Raw genomic sequence first — 18,216 nt, 5'->3', positions numbered from 1 at the left:
TGAGGCCAGGGGTTCAAGACCAGCCTGGCCAACAAAGTAAAATCCCATGTCTACTAAAAATACAAAAACTAGTCAGGCGTGGTGACGTGCACCTGTAGTCCCAGTTACTCGGGAGGCTGAGGCATAAGAATCACTTGAACCCAGGAGTCGGAGGTTGCAGCAAGCCGAGATCCCGCCACTGCACTCCAGCCTGGACAACAGTGGGACTCTGTCTGAAACAAAACAAAACAAACAAAAACAAAAACAAACCAAAAAAAACAAGACATGACTTACATCAGTAATCATGTGGTGAAAAGTTTAGAAAATGCCCTTATATGTAATACAGAGAAGTTAGAAACAAACAGGAAAAAAATACGAACATAATGAGCTAAAAGGCCATTCATACAGAAATTACATGAGGTGACTAAGGCATGTTACAAATGAAAGTATCCTCTCCAGACAGTTAGAACTGAGGAGCTTCCTGAGGTCCTGCTCTTTTCCACACACTTTCTTTCTTTCTTCTTTCTTCAGCGGCTTCATCCTGAAGCAGCCCTTGCGGAGATGCTGGAGGGTCACACACATGCTTCTTCACATCCTCGCAGAGTTAAGCACAGTGTCTACTGCTGGACGCCAATCCAGGGACCATGGCTTCTGCTGGGGCTATGCTGGGTCCGATACAGATACGGTGGTTGGTATGGCGCTCCAGCTGCCTGTCTGCCCGCTGACTCCTCAGGACGCACACACTTACCTGGTGACCAGTCAGGAACAGGCCAACACACCAACATGAGGCAGACCCACAGCCCTGCGAGCCTTACCTTATGTACACTTTTGGGGTTTTCCAGCCAAGCACAGTACATCTCCTCCACATAGTTCGAACTAGTCCCACTGAGAAAGGGCTCAGCAGCAACAGGTGCAGAATAGCACCGAATCTGTTGAAATGTCCTAGCTGCTGCTGGTCTGTTTTGTGAAAATGTCTTAACAGTCTGGGAAGCCGTCAATGGCCTCAACTTAGCAGCACAAGTCCTTAAATGAAACATTTTTGTCCTGAAGGTTTTCACAACTGCCTGTACAAAAAAAAAAAAAAAAAAAAAAAAAACAAGAAAGAAACGTTTTAAAAATGAGTATTTAGGAGACAAGGCTACTAGATCCTGATGCTCTAGAGAAAGGATAATTTTTTTTAAAAGCTACTAGAAAAAAAACAAAAACAAAACATGTTCAACTCTAATTGTTGAGGAGAAAGACCCTGGCCTATAAATGTATTCACAAGAGTGCTACCTGCTCAGTGCCACCAGTTCATGTGCCTGAGAGCACAACAGAGCTGTGACTGTGTGAAACTGAAACACACTCTTGCACCTACTAACACAGGATGCCTGTGCGAGCCCAAGGAAGGTGAGTGCACAGTTGCAGATATTACCATCTTCACTTAAAAATTTAAATCTAGGCCAGACTCGGTGGCTCACACCTGTAATCTCAGCACTTTGGGAGGCCGAGGCGGGTGGATCACGAGGTCAGGAGATCGAGACCATCCTGGCCAACATGGTCTACTAAACCACATCTCTACCAAAAATACAAAAATTAGCTGGGTGTGGTGGTGCACGCCTGTAGACCCAGATACTTGGGAGGCTGAGGCAGGAGAATTGCTTGAACCTGGTAGGTGGAGGCTGCACTGAGCCGAGATTGCACCACTGCACTCCAGCCTAGCAACAGAGTGAGACTCTGTCTCAAAACAAAACAAAACAAAACAAAAAAACCATTAAATCTAGTTTAAGGGCTAAGATGATAAACATACGATGTTCTTTAAATTTACATATTACATATATATAAAACAATTAGAAGAAAGGCAACAAGGATTAATTAATTTAGAATTAGGATTAGGATTAATTGGAGAATAAGTAAAACATTTTCTAATCTGTCCAGAAACTACTGAGTACCTGCTGTACTTACAATATTATGGAAAATACAAAGAAATTAGAAAAATACTTTCCTTACTCTCAATTTACCCTTAAGCAGAGGAAAAACAACACAGAAAATATTGCAGAGGAAGTATGAGTACTTGAGAGGTGCAGAATATGCCAGCAGACCCTGTGAGAGGATGGGCTCCTTCCAAGTGGGTGTGCCTCAAGACAAAAGGACATGGATGGGAAGGAGGGAAGACGAGGCACTGCATGTGGAAGGACCCATAGGCAGAAACACAGAGACGGGAAGAGCCAGAATCTCATGGTACTACGAAGGGTAAGGAAAAGCCACAGAGGGTTGTCCAGTGTCCTGCCTGCCACCTTCTGCACTCAGCCCCCTTTCATAAGCCATGGGGAGCCAGGTCTGAGCAAGGGAGATGTGGGTGGGGTCTGCAAAGATTGAAAAGAGCACATGGAGCAGTTGTTCAATAATGCCTGCCTACCCTGGGCCCTCCATGGTGAGCAACTCTACGCATCTGACTCATGCATAAACCCAGAGGCTCCCAATAAGGCAGGCGCCAGCTCTTTCACTTTACAGATAGCTTCAGTTTCCATTCCCTTACATTTCATCCAAGGTTATAGGCTACTAACAGCAGAGTCAGGATCCAAGCGGAAAGTTCACAAGGATGCTGCCTGTGGAAAAAAAGGTGCTTGCTGGCCTACATGGTTGCTCATGAATTTGTCTCAAAGCAGGTGCTCTGGTTGTAAAGTTGGAACTACACTCCATGTCCACACCTACCCGAAGAAAATCCAAGCTCTGAAACATAGTGTGAATTACCCAGAAATAACTGTTACATAAAAATATCTTCTATATTATTTATCAGAAACTTCCTCTTGGCCCAAATATGCTCAGAATACACTTAAGGGACACCAAGAGAGAGGGCTTAGAGTGTCCTGCATTCACCTCTGGCCTGCTCCACTGAGAAGAGATAGGTCAGCAAAAGTAAACAGCAGAACATATTCTTTAAAAACAAACTGAACAACAAACAAAAACTTGCTCCTTACAAATTAAAGGTAAACAAGCAATATATTCTGGATATAATTAGGGAATGCAATCTTTACCCCTGGGTTTTCACTTTAGAAATCAAAAGTTTTAAGTTAATTCGGTAGTTCTTCCTACCTCCAACTACACTCCAAGTTTTTCCACTGATATATTTAAGGAAGACAAACAGCCCTAACATTGACAGCAAAAATACTACTGTTGCTTCATTTTATGCTATTTTTTTTTTAATTTCTCAGGCTCAAAGGAAAATGTTCATTTTTTTTCCTTTAATGTCATTATTAAGGCAATATTAAATACCCAATTGCCTCTGAGTTGGGTTTTCTCCCAGAAAACAATAGCATCACCTCATTAACTATCAGTATTCAGTTGCTGCAATAGCTCAATTAACAGGCACTGAACTGACAATCGTAAAACACCAATTTCATCTGTTCTTCCCAAAGTGGCCCCTTCCACATGATCCTGTTTAAGTAAATCATGACATTTTGCTATCCGCAGTCACTGAATCTGACACATAGTTAAGTGCTGCCCAGCAGAGCTGCCACGACAGCTGGAGATTTTTTTTTTTGATACGGAGTCTTGCTCTGTAGTCCAGGCTGGAGTGCAGTGGTTTGATCTCGGCTCAGTGCAACCTCCCATCCCGGGTTCAAGCAATTCCCCTGCCTCAGCCTCCCGAGTAGCTAGGACTACAGGTGTGTGCCATCCCACCTGGCTAATTTTTGTATTTTTAGTAGAGACAGGGTTTCATTATGTTGGCCAGGTTGGTCTCAAACTCCTGACCTCGTGATCTGCCCGCCTCGGCCTCCCAAAGTGCTGGTATTACAGGCGTGAGCCACCACACCCAGCTGAGATTTTTAAACTTCCCTTAAGATGACTCATGGGAAGAGCTGCCCTTCAGCAGATGGCTCAACATCCCCAACTCCACCCAGGAATGGCCAGGACAGCTATTTGCTGTCCACACTTTGACAGAACGACAGAGCCAACACTAACGCACATTTCTAATTCTGGTAAATACCCATTCTTCACCTTTCTCTCTTACACAAAACGGCATAAGAAGATATTAAAAGCCAAGCACGGTGGCTCATGCCTATAATCCTAGCACTTTGGGGTGCCAAGGCTTAAGGATTGTTTGAGGCCAGGAGTTTGAGACCAGCCCGGGCAACACAGTGAAACCACATCTCCACAAAAAATTTAAAAGCTATCAGGGTGTGGTGGCACATGTCTGTAGTTCCAGCTACCCCGGAGGCTGAGGTGGAAGGATAGCCTGAGCCCAGGAGGTCAAGGCTTCAGTAAGCTATGATCGTGCCACTCCACTCCAGCCTGGGTGACAGAGCGAGACCCTATCTCTAAAAACAAACAAACAAACAAAATATATTAAATACAAAAAGAAGGAAAACTGCCAGCCAGTCAACATTAGGTCTTGAAATTCAACTTAGAATTCTGTAACTGACACTAAGTCAACTTTAAGAATAGTACGTTATTTGGTAGAGACATTCAATTGTTTAAACAATTTTTGTGAAAGCTCCTCTGAGCTGTCCAAAATATCCAAGTGTTTTGATTTTTGGTTTAAAACAGGGATGTCCAATATTTTGGCTTCCCTGGGCCACACTGGAAGATTGTCTAGGGCCACACATAAAATACACTAACATTAACGACAGCTGATGAGCTTTAAAAAAAAAAAATCACAAAAACATCTCATAATGTTTTAACAAAGTTTACAAACTTGTGTTGGGCCACATTCAAAGCTGTCCTGGGCCACATGTGGCCCACGGGCTGGGAGTTGGACAAGCTTGGTTTAAAAGAATATTTCTATTTAAATGGGTGCCAACTCCATTCAGCAGGGAAAAGAACAGCCTTTTCAACTGAAGGTGCTGGGACAACTAGAGTTCCACGTCTAAAGAGGAATGAAGTTGCATAGTCATATACAAACAAAATTCAAAATGGATCAAAGACCTGAATGTAAGAGACAAAACTATAAGATAGTTAGAAGTTTTATAACTTCCATGAAGTAAATCTTTGTGACCCTGATTCAAGCAATGTATTCTTAGTTATGACACCACAACAAAATAAAAACCACAAATTGGATTTCATCAAAATAAAAAATCTGGCCAGGAGCGGTATCTCACGCCTGTAATCTCAGTGCTTTAGGAGGCTGAGGCAGGCGGATCACTTGAGGTCAGGAGTTCGAGACCAGCCTAGCTAACATGGCGAAACGCCGTTTCTACTAAAAATACAAAAATTAGCTGGGCATGGTCATGCATGCCTGTAGTCCCAGCTGCTTGGGAGGCTGAGGCAGGAGAATCCCTTGAACCCAGGAGACAGAGGTTGCAGTGAGCTGAGATCGCACCACCGCACTCCAGCCTGAGTGACAGAGCGAGACTCTGTCTCAAAACAAAACAAAAAAATTTTTGTGCTTCAAAGAACTTATTAAGAAAGAAATGATATAGATGGGAGAAAATATTTGCAATTATCTGATAAGGAACTTATATACAGAATATATAAAGAACTCTCATAATGCAACAGTAAAAAGACAACCCAATCAAAAAATAGGCAAAGGATTTGAATAGATATTTGTCCAAAGAAGATATACTAACAGCCAATAAACACATAAAGTCACCATATAACACAGCAATTACACTCCTAGATATATAATCAAGAGAAATGAAAATGTATGTCCACAAAAAAACTTGTACACAAATGCTCATAGCAGCATTATTGTTGCTATGAGCAACAACAGTTGAAACAGTAGAAACAACAGTAGAAACAACTCAAATGTCCATCACTGACGAATGAATAAGCAAAACGTGTTTTATCTATAGAATATAACAGCATTCTGCAATGAAACTAAGGAAGTGCTGGTGCATGCTCCAACCTGGAGGAACCTTGAAAACATTATGCTCAGTAAAAAGCAGCAGACGCAAAAGACATATTATGAGTCTATTCCTCTGCTCTCACACAACAACCAACACAGAAGATTTCTGTGACTAAATGTGTGGGGAATTCTCCCTACCAATAAGCAATTCAATTCTGCTGCTACCTACCTGGAGACAGCATCAGATACCACAGGTCAAGGGCTCAATCCCACAAGGCTGCCTCCTACTTCAGATGTCAATCGCAAGCCCCCAGTTGTCTTACTTGTACTTCTGGCCAACCAGCTAGAAACTGGAGATCCCATGACCCCCTCCTTTGGTTCAATAAATTTCAGGAAACACTTACTTACATCTACTGTTTTTTTCAAAGAATATAACATAGGATGTGGATTAAGAGTTGCACAGGTCAAGGTGTAGGATGGGGTAAGGAGGCTTCCATACCCTCCCCAGGCATGCCACCCTCCAGGAATCTCCACATGTTCAGCTATCCAGAAGCTCTCCGTACCCCATCCTCTTGGGCCTTTTATGGAGACTTCATTGGATATGCATGACTGAAGCATAGATAACCATGTAGATAGGTGATCAGACAAAAAGGGTATGATCTAATACCAACAGACCGAGTGGGGAAACCCAGCCAGGCCTGTTTGTTCAGATTCTTCTTGGCCTCTCTGTGCAGGATTCCTTCCTGTGGGTGTGAGGCAGGACTCCTGAAGTGGGTGTCTTGTGACCTACAATCAGACAAGGTAGGTCAGAGAATTTCTTTATTGCTGGCTCCAAGACAGAACAGTGGAGGAATATTAGAGTATATTTTTAGTTTCTATGGCCTCCCTTGGGGAGAAAAAGCAGCAGGTGAAAGGAGTGCCACAGGCCTGTTTCTGGGGCCTAAAGCACCCCAACATTGTAACGAAAGACTTTCACCTTTATCACTCTGAAGCTGTTTGGAAGCTACTTCAGGAACCAAGGAGAAATACTTTAACAAAATACATGCTTATTTTAGTTACTTAGGAAATAACAAGAACTATGGAACCAGGAATCATGGACAAAAACCCATATACGATAATAATATCACATTCCAGAATAGGCAAATCTATACAGAGAGAAAGTAGATTAGTGGTTGCCTGGGGCTGGGGCAGAGAAATGAGGGAAGGATGAGGAGTAACTCAATGGACATAGGGCTTTCTTTTTGGGAGGAGAGGATGAAAATGCTCTAAAACTAGATTGTGCTGATGGTGTCACAACCCTCTAATATACTGAAAAACATTCACCTTACAATTTAAATGAGTGAATTGTATGGTATGTGAATTATGTCTCAATAAAGTTATTTTTTTAATGTGTAAGAAAAAATGTAACTGAACTTATCACTGTACACAAAAATGATACAAGTTGTAATCCATTAATTTCAAGATGCAAGAATAAACACATACATTTGGGAAAAATAAGTTGTACAAAGAAAAAAAGTAAAAACCAAAGGAAAATTAGTTTTTAGGTGTTAAACGCCCTGCCCTTAGGAAACGATATACTTAAATAGGGTTCTGTCTGAAATATGAAGCCTTCGAGGTCTACGCCTCGAATTTCCCCAGTTGGGTAGGAGGTACCCAAAGGGCACAAAGAATGAGGGAAATAAACCAACTACTGACGCCTATCAATATGACATTGGCTAGGTAGGGGGGTAATTAAAAAGGCAAGACCTAGCAAAAACAGTCTGCTGTTTCTCAGTAAATGAGTCTTTGAGGGAAAAAAACCCACACATCATTACATGATCCTTAAACCCTATGAGTGTTAGCTGGCAACCATTTTAAAGGACAACTCATCCACTTTCTTTTTTTCAGTTTCAGACTCAATTCTTCTGATGAATCATGAACACATTTGCTACAGACCTATGGCTGTTGTCTCATGCCTGCAATTATTTTTGTTTTAGTAGTAATACAAAAAACTCATGTACAGAGTACAGATATCAATTCTCCCTTATTGGCTGAGAATCTCAAAGAATTTATTATCTTTCACTAGTGACACCTCATTACACACAAGCTGAGGGAAGTAGTGAGGATTACTTTTAAACTGTAAAGTTTTTTTTCATTGCTAGATGGAAACAATTGTTGAGCCTGCAGGTACAGAGACCATGTGACACCAAGTCACTGTGTGAGCTTTCCTGGGCCAACAGAGACCACGTGACACCAAGTCACTGTGTGAGCTTTCCTGGGCCAACAGAGACCACGTGACACCAAGTCACTGTGTGAGCTTTCCTGGGCCAACAGAGACCACGTGACACCAAGTCACTGTGTGAGCTTTCCTGGGCCATAAAGTGGAGACAGTAATTACTCCTAACCCCCTCATAATGTCTTTTTGTAATTGTAACACAAATATGAAAGCACTTTGAAAACTTGAAGGTATATCTATGACTAAAGAAATGGCTGGGTATGGTGGTTCATGCCTGTAATCCCAGCACTTTGGGAGGTCGAGGTGGGTGGATCACCTGAGATCAGGAGTTTGAGACCAGCCTGGCCAACATGCTGAGACCTCGCCTCTACTAAAACTACAAAAAAATTAGCTGTGCACTGTGGCGGGTGCCTGTAGTCCCAGCTACTTGGGAGGCTGAGGCAGGAGAATTGCTTGAACCCAGGAGGTGGTTATTGTGAGCCGAGATCGCGCCACTGCATTCCAGCCTGGACGACAGAGTGAGACTCCAGAGCTCCGAACGGAGTCTCGCTCTGTCGTCCAGGATGGAGTGCAGTGGCGCGATCTTGGCTCACATATATACACATATATACGTATATATATACGTGTATATATATACGTATATACGTATATATGTGTGTATATATACGTATATATGTGTATATATATACACATATATACGTATATACGTATATATATACGTATATATGTGTATATATATACACATAAACATATGTGTATATATACACATATACACGTATACACGTATATACGTATATACACGTATATACGTATATACACGTATATACGTATACACGTATATACGTATATACGTATATATACGTATATACACGTATATACGTATACACGTATATACGTATATACGTATATACACGTATATACGTATATACGTATATACGTATATACATATATACACATATATACGTATATACGTATACATATACACATATACGTATGTATGTGTATATATACATAAACGTGTGTATATATGTATACATATGTGTATATATACATATATATGTGTATATATGTATATATTGTATATGTACGTATATACACATATATGTATATATGTGTATATGTACGTATATACACATATATGTATATGTGTATATATACGTATGTACGTATATATATGTGTGTATATATACATAAACATATGTGTATATATATACATATATATGTAGCCTAGGAAAAAAGGCAAACTAGTGATATAAAAAGTTCAAGTTTCCAAGATATTTAAACCTAAACATTAGCTAATTTGGAGTGGCGGTCAACTGGTAATTTCCAAAACATTAGTAGGCTGTCTCCATCATTTAGCACAGAAGCCTATTTAGCTCACCAATCATGGGTGGTCACCACTGGTAGGGACTGACAGCTCCCTGATCAGATCCCTGAGTACGCTTCAGTATATAGGTCTGAAGACTGTTCTGCCCTTTCCCTGAGATGTGGCCCCACAGCATCTGAGGTGCCCATGACTGATGTGGTATAAACAGGTTGACTGGGGAGGGTGTAGATAAATAGGCACTTTTAAAAGGTATTGATAGAGTGTAAATTATTAAATCTTTATGGAAAGCAGGACAATTTTTCAACATCTCATTAAAGCATATATAAAACGTGTTTCCTGCTAAATATAGCTAAAAACATGAGGCGTTACATTTAAGACAAAACAAGACTGTGAAAGGTGGAGAGAAGGAAGCAGACTGGCTAGGAACCAGAGGACCCAAAGAAAGAGCATTGAGGTTTTTTTTTTTTTTCTTTCTGTCAGGGTCTTGCTCTGTGGCCCAGGCTGGAGTGCAGTGGTGTGATCTCGGCTCACTGCAGCCTGGACCTCCCAGGCTCAAGTGATTCTCCCACCTCAGTCCCTCAAGTAGCTGAGACTACTACAGGCGCACATCACCATGCCTGGCTAATTTTTGTATTTTTTATAGAGACAGTTTTGCCATGTTGGCCAGGGTGGCCTCGAACTCCTAACCTCAAGTGATCTGCCTGTCTCGGACTCCCAAAGTGCTAGGATTACAGGTATGAGCCACCACACCCAGCCGAGCACTGAGTTCTTGATTTTCTTTATGCTTCATGTGTTTCAGACCTAGGTACTCGAGAAGCCTACAATCCAGAAATCCCAACAGGTGTAGACAAAGAAAACTACAAACAGAAACCTGTTCTCTCTAGCCAAAGGACCAGGAAAAGAGCAGCAAGATGGAAAACTTTTAAAGTTTTAAACAACAATTGCTCTACTGCGGCCAAATTCCACAGGAAACATCCTCACTCCACTCAGCTGGTGTCAGAATAGGGACCAGGGACTTTCATCCCCACCTGGTGAATAATGAGCCCTTCCAACTCACTCCCTGATAAGTTAGTGGAGACCAGGTAGGGAGTCTGGATTTCAATCCCAACCAGCAGCAATGAAGCAGCACCCCTCCCTTCCCAGGCAGGGTGATATCACCAAGGCCTAACGGGGAACTCTTACAGTCATACAGCAATAACAAGGAATCCCTCCCCCCAGACACCCCACCAGCAACAATGAGGAAGCAGCCCCTCCCTGCCCCAGCAGAGGAAGCCTGCATTGCTTAGAGATTTAAACAAGATCAAGAGTCCATAACATAACACCCAGAATGTCCAGGTTGCAAGTCAAAGATCACTCTTTACACCAAGGGCCAGGATAATCTTGGCCGGGCATGGTGGCTCATACCTGTAATCCCAGCACTTTGGGAGGCTGAGGTGGGTGTTATCACTTGAGGTCAGGAATTCAAGACCAGCCTGGCCAACATGGTGAAGCCCTATCTTTACAAAAATACAAAAATTAGTCTGGCATGGTGGCACATGCCTGTAATCCCAGCTACTTGGGAGGCTGAGGCAGGAGAATCGCTTGAACCCAGGAGGTTGCAGTGAGCTGAGATCGCGCCACTGCACTCCAGCCTGGGCGACAGAGCGAGACTTCATCTCAAAAAAAAAAAAAAAAAAAAAAACCAAAAGAACCGGGATAATTTCAAACAAAAAAAGACAATCTATAGACACCAATACCAAGATGACGTAGACTTACAATTATCTGAAAAAGATTCTAAAAGAGGCATCCTCAAAATGCTTCCACGAGCAACTATGAACATGCTTGAAACAAATGAAAAATAAAGTTTCAGCAAAGAGAAGATGTAGAGAACAAAACAGACATTTCAGAACTGAAAAACGCACTAAGCAAAAGAAAAAAGCTTTAGCATGGGTTAAAGGGCAGAATAAAGACAGAGGAAATCAGTGAACTTGAAGAGAGAACAAGGCCTCAGGGAAATAACAAAAGATCTAATATTGATGTCATTGGAGTCCCTGATGAAGGCAGAAGGAGGGGCTGGAAAAGCATTCAAAAAAATAATGGCTACAAATCTCCCAAATCTGGCAAAAGGCATAAAGAACCCCATGAAGAATAAACCCAAATAAATGCACACCAAGACACATCATAAACAAATTCAGAAAACTCAATACAAAAAACAAAAACAAAAAACAAAAAAAAACAAAACCTTGAAGGCAGCCAGAGAGAAATGGTGCATTATACACAAGAAAAAAAAAAAAAAAAGGCCTGTAATCCCAGCACTTTGGGAGGCTGAGGTGAAAGGATAGCTTGCCTAGGGGTTTGAGACCAGCCTTGGCAACAGAGCAAGACCCTATATCTACAAAAAATAAAAATTTTAAAAAGACAGCTTGGCCAGGTGCCGTGGCTCATGCCTGTAATCCCAGCACTTTGGGAGGGCGAGGCGAGCGGATGGCCCGAGTTTGGGAGTTTCAGACCAGCCTGACCAACATGGAGAAACCCCGTCTCAACTAAAAATACAAAATTAGCTGGGAGTGGCAGCACATACCTGTAATCCCAGCTACTCGGGAGGCTGAGGCAGGAGAATCACTTGAACCTGGGAGGTGGAGGTTGCAGTGAGCTGAGATCACGCCATGGCACTCCAGCCTGCGCAACAACAGCAAAATGCCGTCTCCAAAAAAAAAAAAAAAAAAAAAAGCCAGGTGGCTGGGCCCAGTGGCTCACACCTGTTATCCCAGCACTTTGGGAGGCCGATGTGGGCAGATGACTTGAGGTCAGGAGTTTGAGAACGGCCTGGCCAACATGGTGAAACCCCATCTCGACTAAAAATATAAAAATTATAGCCGGGCGTGGTGGCTCACGCCAGTAATCCCAGCACTTTGGGAGGCTGAGACGGGCGGATCACGAGGCCAGATCGAGACCATCCTGGCTAACACGGTGAAACCCCATCTCTACTAAAAATACAAAAAATTAGCCAGGCATGGTGGTGGGCGCCTGTAGTCCCAGCTACTCGGGAGACTGAGCAGAAGAATGGCGTGAACCTGGGTGGCAGAGCTTGCGGTGAGCCGAGATCGCATCACTGCACTCCAGCCTGGGTGACAGAGCGAGACTCCATCTCAAAACAAACAAACAAACAAACAAAACAGCCAGGTGTGGTGGCGGGTGCTTATAGTCCCAGTTACTCAGGAGGCCGAGGTGAGAGAATAACATGAATCTGGGAGGCAGAGGTTGCAGTGAGCCGAGATCACAACACTGCATTCCAGCCTGGGCGACAAAGTGAGACTGTCACAAAAAACAAAAACAAAAACAAGCCAGGCGCAGTGGCTCATGCCTGTAATCTCAGCACTTTGGGAGGCTGAGGCAAGTGGATCACGAGGTCAGGAGATCGAGACCATCCTGGCTAACATGGTGAAACCCTGTCTCTACTAAAAATACAAAAAAATTAGCCAGGCGTTGGTGGCACGTGCCTGTAGTCCCAGCTACTCAGGAGGCTGAGACAGGAGAATTGCTTGAACCCAGGAGGCGGAGGTTGCAGTGAGCCGAGATCGCGCCACTGCACTCCAGCCTGGGCGACAGAGTGACACTCCGTCTCAAAAAAAAAAAAAAGAAAAGAAAAGAAAAGAAAAAAACCAGCCAGGCGTGGTGGTACGTGCCTGCAGTCCCAGCTACTCAGGAGGCTGAAGTAGCAAAATTGCTGGAGCCTGGAAGGTAGAGGCTGCACTGAGCTGTGATAATGCCACTCTACTCCAGCCTGGGTGACAGGGTAAGACCCTGCCTCAAAAATAATAAATAAGTATAATGAAGAAAGGTGGCCAGGCGTGGTGGCTCACGCCTGTAATCCTAGCACTTTGGGAGGCCGAGGCGAGTGGATCATGTCAGGAGTTCAAGACCAGCCTGGCCAACATGGTGAAACCCCATCTCTACTAAAAATAAAAAAAATTAGCAGGGTGTGGTGGTACATGCCTGTAGTCCCACCTACTCGGGGGTCTGAGGCAGGAGAATCGCTTGAACCCAGGACGCAGAGGTTGCAGTGAGCCGAGATCATGCCCATTGCACTCCAGCCTGGGCAACAGAGTAAGACTCCGTCTCAAGAAAAAAAAAAAGAAAGGCAAAAGAACTAGATTAGCTGAAACAATTTTGAAAAAGAAGTGAGAGAAATCAATCTATCCGATTTTGAGACTTCTTATGAGCTACAATAATAAAAACTCTCGGTATTGGTGATGGGATAGACACAAAGATCAATGGAATGCAACACAGAATCAGAAACAGAGTCACACAAGTACAGCCAAGTGATTTCTGACGAAAGTGCAAAAGCAATTCAATGGAAGAAAAACAGTCTTCTCAAACAAATGGTGCTGGTTAGATATTCATAAGCAAAAAACCCCCACAAAAACCAAAAAACACTCAAACTTTAAACCACATACAGAAATTAACTCCAAATGGATATACCTAATGTAAATGACGAGTTAATGGGTGCAGCACACCAACAAGGCACATGTATACATATGTAACAAACCTGCATGTTGTGCACAGGTACCCTAGAACTTAAAGCATAATAATAAAAAAAAACATTAAAACTTTTAGAATATCTATTTGATCTTGAGTCTTTAGGACTCAAAAAAAGCTGGCCACAAGACTAAATTTATATCAATTACATTAAAATTAAAAACTGTTCATCAAAAAGTACCATAAAGTGAAAACATAAAAAAAAAAGAAAAAAGAAATTAAGTCCAAATGAATCATAGATTTAAATGTAAAATTTAAAAGTTTTATAAAACTGGCCAGGCGCAGTGGCTCACGCCTGTAATCCTGGCACTTCGGGAAGCCAAGGTGGGAGGATTGCTTGACCCCAGGAGTTTGAGACCAGTCTGGGCAACATGGCAAAACCCGTCCCTACAAAAAATACAAAAATTAGGCCAGGCACGGTGGCTCACGCCTGTAATCCCAGCACTTTGGGAGGCCGAGGCGGGGGGGATCACGAGGTCAGGAGATCGAGACCATCCTGGGTAACACAGTGAAACCCCGTCTCTACTAAAAAATACAAAAAAAAAAAAAAATTAGCCGGGCATGGTGGCGGGCACCTGTAGTCCCAGCTACTTGGGAGGATGAGGTGGGAGAATGGCATGAACCCTGAAGGCGGAGGTTGCAGTGAGCCGAGATCGTGCCACTGCACTCCAGCACTCCAGCCTGGGCGACAGAGCGAGACTCCGTCTCAAAAAAACCAAAAAACAAAAAATACAAAAATTAGCCAGGCATGGTGCAGACTCCGGTAGTCTTAGCTACTGAGAAGGCTGAGGTGTGAGGATCACCGGATCACCTGAGCCCAGGAGGCTGAGGCTGCGGTGAGCTGTGATCATGCCACTGCACTCCAGCCTGGGGTGACAGAGTAAGACTGTGTCCCCCCCAAAAAAAAAAAATTTAGAAAAATACATATGATAAAATCTTCAGGAATTTGGGCTAGGCAAAGAGTTCTTCGACTCAACACCAAAAGTAATCTAACAAAAGATAAAATTGGTAAACCAGACCTCATCAAAATTATAAACTTTTGCTTTGCAAAAGACCCTGTTAAGAAGATGAAAAGGGGCTAAGCGCGGTGGCTCACGCCTGTAATCCCAGCACTTTGGGAGGCCAAGGGGGTGTCGATCACGAGGTCAGGAGATCCAGACCATCCTGGCTAACACAGTAAAAGCCCGTCTCTACTAAAAATACAAAAGAATTAGCCAGGCGTGGTGGCACGCGGCTGTAGTCCCAGCTACTTGGGAGGCTGAGAAAGGCTTGAACCGGGGAGGCGGAGGTTGCAGTGAGCCAAGATTGCACCACTGCACTCCAGCCTGGGCAACAGAGCAAGACTCTGTCTCAAACAAACAAACAAACAAAAAGATGAAAAGGGCTAGGAGCAGTGGCTCACACCTGTAATCCCAGCACTCTGGGAGGCTGAGGTGGACGGATCGCGAGGTCAGGAGTTCGAGACCAGCCTGACCAACACGGTGAAACCCCGTCTCTACTAAAAATACAAAAATTAGCCAGGTGTGGTGGCAAGTGCCTGTAATCCCAGCTACTCAGGAGGCTGAGGCGGAAGAATCGCTTGAACCTGGGAGGCAGAGGTTGTAGAGATTATGCCACTGCACTCCAGCCTGGGGGACAGAACGAGACTCCATCTCAAAACCAAAAAACCAAAAAAAAAAAAAAACCCAAGATGAAAAGACATGCTGCTGACTAGGAGAAAATATCTGCAAACTACATATCCAACAAAGCAGTGGTATCTAGAATACATTAGGAATTCTCAAAGCTCAACAGTTAACAAAAACCGAACAATCTAATTACGAAATGAACAAAAGATATGAACAGACATTTCACCCGAGAGTATACAGGGGCCAGGCATGGTGGCTCATGCCTGAAATCCTAGCACTTTGGGAGGCTAAGACAGGAGGATCACTTGATCCCAGGAGTTCAAGACCAGCCTGGGCAACATAGCAAGATCCCATCTCTTCCAAAAAAAGAGAGAATAGACAGATGGCAAATAAGCACATGAAAAGATGTTCAACATCATTAGCCATCAGAAAAATGCAAATTACAACCACAAAGAGACATTACTACACATTTATTGGAATGGCTATAATAAAAAAAGTAACATCACCAAATGCTGGCAAGTATGTGGTGAAACAAGACCACACAGTGCCGGTGGGAATGTAAAATAGTACAATCACTCTGGAAAACAGTTTGGCTATTTGTTTAATAACTAAGCACGCACTACGACTTAGTGATTGTATTCCTGGGCATTTATCTTGGAGAAATGTCAATTTATGTTCAAATAAAAATCTGTACATGAAGGTTTGTAGCAGCTTTATTTGTAATAGCCAAAGAATGGAAACAGTAAAGATGTCTTTTAATGGATGAATAAACCAACTGTGGTACATCCATAGCCCAATAGCCTGGCTTCAATAAAAAGGAATGAAGTACCTTTTTTTTTTTTTTTTTTTTTTGAGACAGGGTCTCACTCTGTCACTCATGCTGGAGTGCAGTGGCGCGATCTCGGCTCACCGCAGCCACCACAGCCCAGGCTCAAGCGATCCTCCCACCTCAGCTTCCTGAGTAGCTGGGATTACAGGAACGCACCACTGCGCCTGGCTAATTTTTTTTTTTTTTTGTAGAGACGAGGTCTCACTATGTTCCTCAGACTCGAACTCCTGGGGCTCAAGCGATCTGCCTGCCTCAGCCTCCAAAGTTGCTAGGATTACAGGCGTAAGCCACTGCGCCTGGCCAAGGAATGAACTACCGATAACACGCAACAACCTGGATGATTCTCCAGGGAATTAAGCTGACTGGAAAAAACCAATCCCAAAAGGCTCTATGAATCCTTTTATTTGGCATTCTTGACATGCCAAAATTAGGGAAATGAAGAACAGATTAGTGGTTGCCAGGAGTTGAAGGACTGGGAATGGGAGGAATGTGGGTGTGGCTATAAAAAAGCAATGGAAGGGATCCTTGTGATGACGGGAATATTCTGTATCTTGAATTTTATTAATGTCAATATCTGGCTGTGATATTTACTATAGTTTTGCACAATGTTAGAGAAGTGGGAAAGGAACACAGGATCTCTCTGTACTATTTATTATGACTGCATAGAATAAATTTTTATGTACAATTTCTTAAAATTTTACTGTTTTCAAAATGAATTTCTCAATAATTTGTACAATGATCTCAAAAATTACCTAAAAATCTAAAAAGCAGATGATACTGTAGTTTTTTCTTTCCTTTTTTTTTTTTGAGATGGAGTCTTGCTCTGTCGCTCAGGCTGTAGTGCCGTGGCGCCATCTCGACTCGCTGCAACCTCTGCCTCCTGCGTTCAAGCGATTCTCCTGCCTCAGCCTGTAGCTGAGACTACAGGCCCACGCCACCATGCCCTGCTAACTTTTGTATTTTTAGTAGAGACAGGGTTTCATCATGTTGGCCAGGCTGGTCTCAAACTCCCAACCTCAGGGGATCCACCTACCTCGGCCTCCCAAAGTGCTAGGATTACAGGCGTGAGCCACCGCGCCCGGCCTTTTTTTTTGAGACAGGATCTCACTGTGTCACCCAGGCTAGAGTGCAGTGGGGCAATAATGGCTCACTGCAGCTTGGACCTCCCCTGGCTCATGCCATCCTCCCGCCTCAGCCTCCTGAGTAGTTGCGACTACAAGTATATGTGGTATATGCCACCATATCCGGATAATTTTATTTTTTGTAGACGCCGGGTATCACTTTGGTTGCTCAGGCTGGTCTCCTTGAACTGAGCTCAAGGGATCTTCCTTTCACACTCCCAAAGTGCGGGGATTACAAACGTGAGCCACCACGACTGGCCGAAATTGTGCACGTCAAGTGGGTGAATCGTATGGTATGTGAATTTTATCTCAATAAAGATGTTATTTAAAGGGAAAAAGTAACTGAAATGTGAAAAGTGCGCTTAAAAAAAATAATGAGGGGCCGGGCGCAGTGGCTCACGCCTGTAATCCCAGCACTTTGGGAGGCCGAGGCGGGCGGATCACCTGAGGTCAGGAGTTCGAGAATAGCCTGGCCAAGGTGGTGAAAACCCGTCTCTACTAAAAATACAAAAATTAGCCGGGCGTGGTGGCGCGTGCCTGTAATATCAGCTACTTGGGAGGCTGAGGCAGGAGAATCACTTGAACCCAGGAAGGCAGAGGTTGCAGTGAGCCGAGATCGCGCCACAGCACTCCAGCCTGGGCGACAGAGACTCCATCTCAAACAAGACAACAACAACAAAAAATGAGCATACAGTGATCTTTATTCAACTTTCCAAGATCCAGTCCTCAGCTAATTTACAAAACTACAATAGTGTTACATACTCTCCTAGGTCTACACGGCAAAGTACAGTTTGACTGTTGCAACTAGTGCTGCCTTACAAAAAAAGGCTTTATC

General features: G+C 43.3%; 1 protein-coding gene across 8 annotated transcripts in view; it reads right to left on the bottom strand.

Annotated features, from left to right (window-relative positions):
- Window positions 1-18,216, bottom strand: part of OGDH (oxoglutarate dehydrogenase) — a 102,943-nt gene that overhangs the window by 83,456 nt on the left and 1,271 nt on the right. For 4 of the 8 annotated variants that reach the window (XM_063814205.1, XM_063814204.1, XM_054655582.2 and 1 more), the window contains exons 2-3: window positions 6,422-6,532; window positions 795-1,043 (exon numbers count right to left, since the gene is read on the bottom strand). In XM_063814205.1, coding sequence (XP_063670275.1) covers window positions 795-1,016 — 222 coding nt within the window. In that variant the 5' untranslated portion in view covers window positions 1,017-1,043; window positions 6,422-6,532. The remainder of the gene's footprint in view (window positions 1-794; window positions 1,044-6,421; window positions 6,533-18,216) is intronic. The other 4 variants (XM_016957411.3, XM_009453006.3, XM_009453005.3 and 1 more) reach the window with 1 other exon arrangement.

The sequence above is a fragment of the Pan troglodytes genome, chromosome 6, assembly GCF_028858775.2.
Source record: "Pan troglodytes isolate AG18354 chromosome 6, NHGRI_mPanTro3-v2.0_pri, whole genome shotgun sequence".
Lineage (NCBI taxonomy): Eukaryota > Metazoa > Chordata > Mammalia > Primates > Hominidae > Pan > Pan troglodytes.
This window is presented reverse-complemented; position numbering and strand designations above follow the sequence as displayed.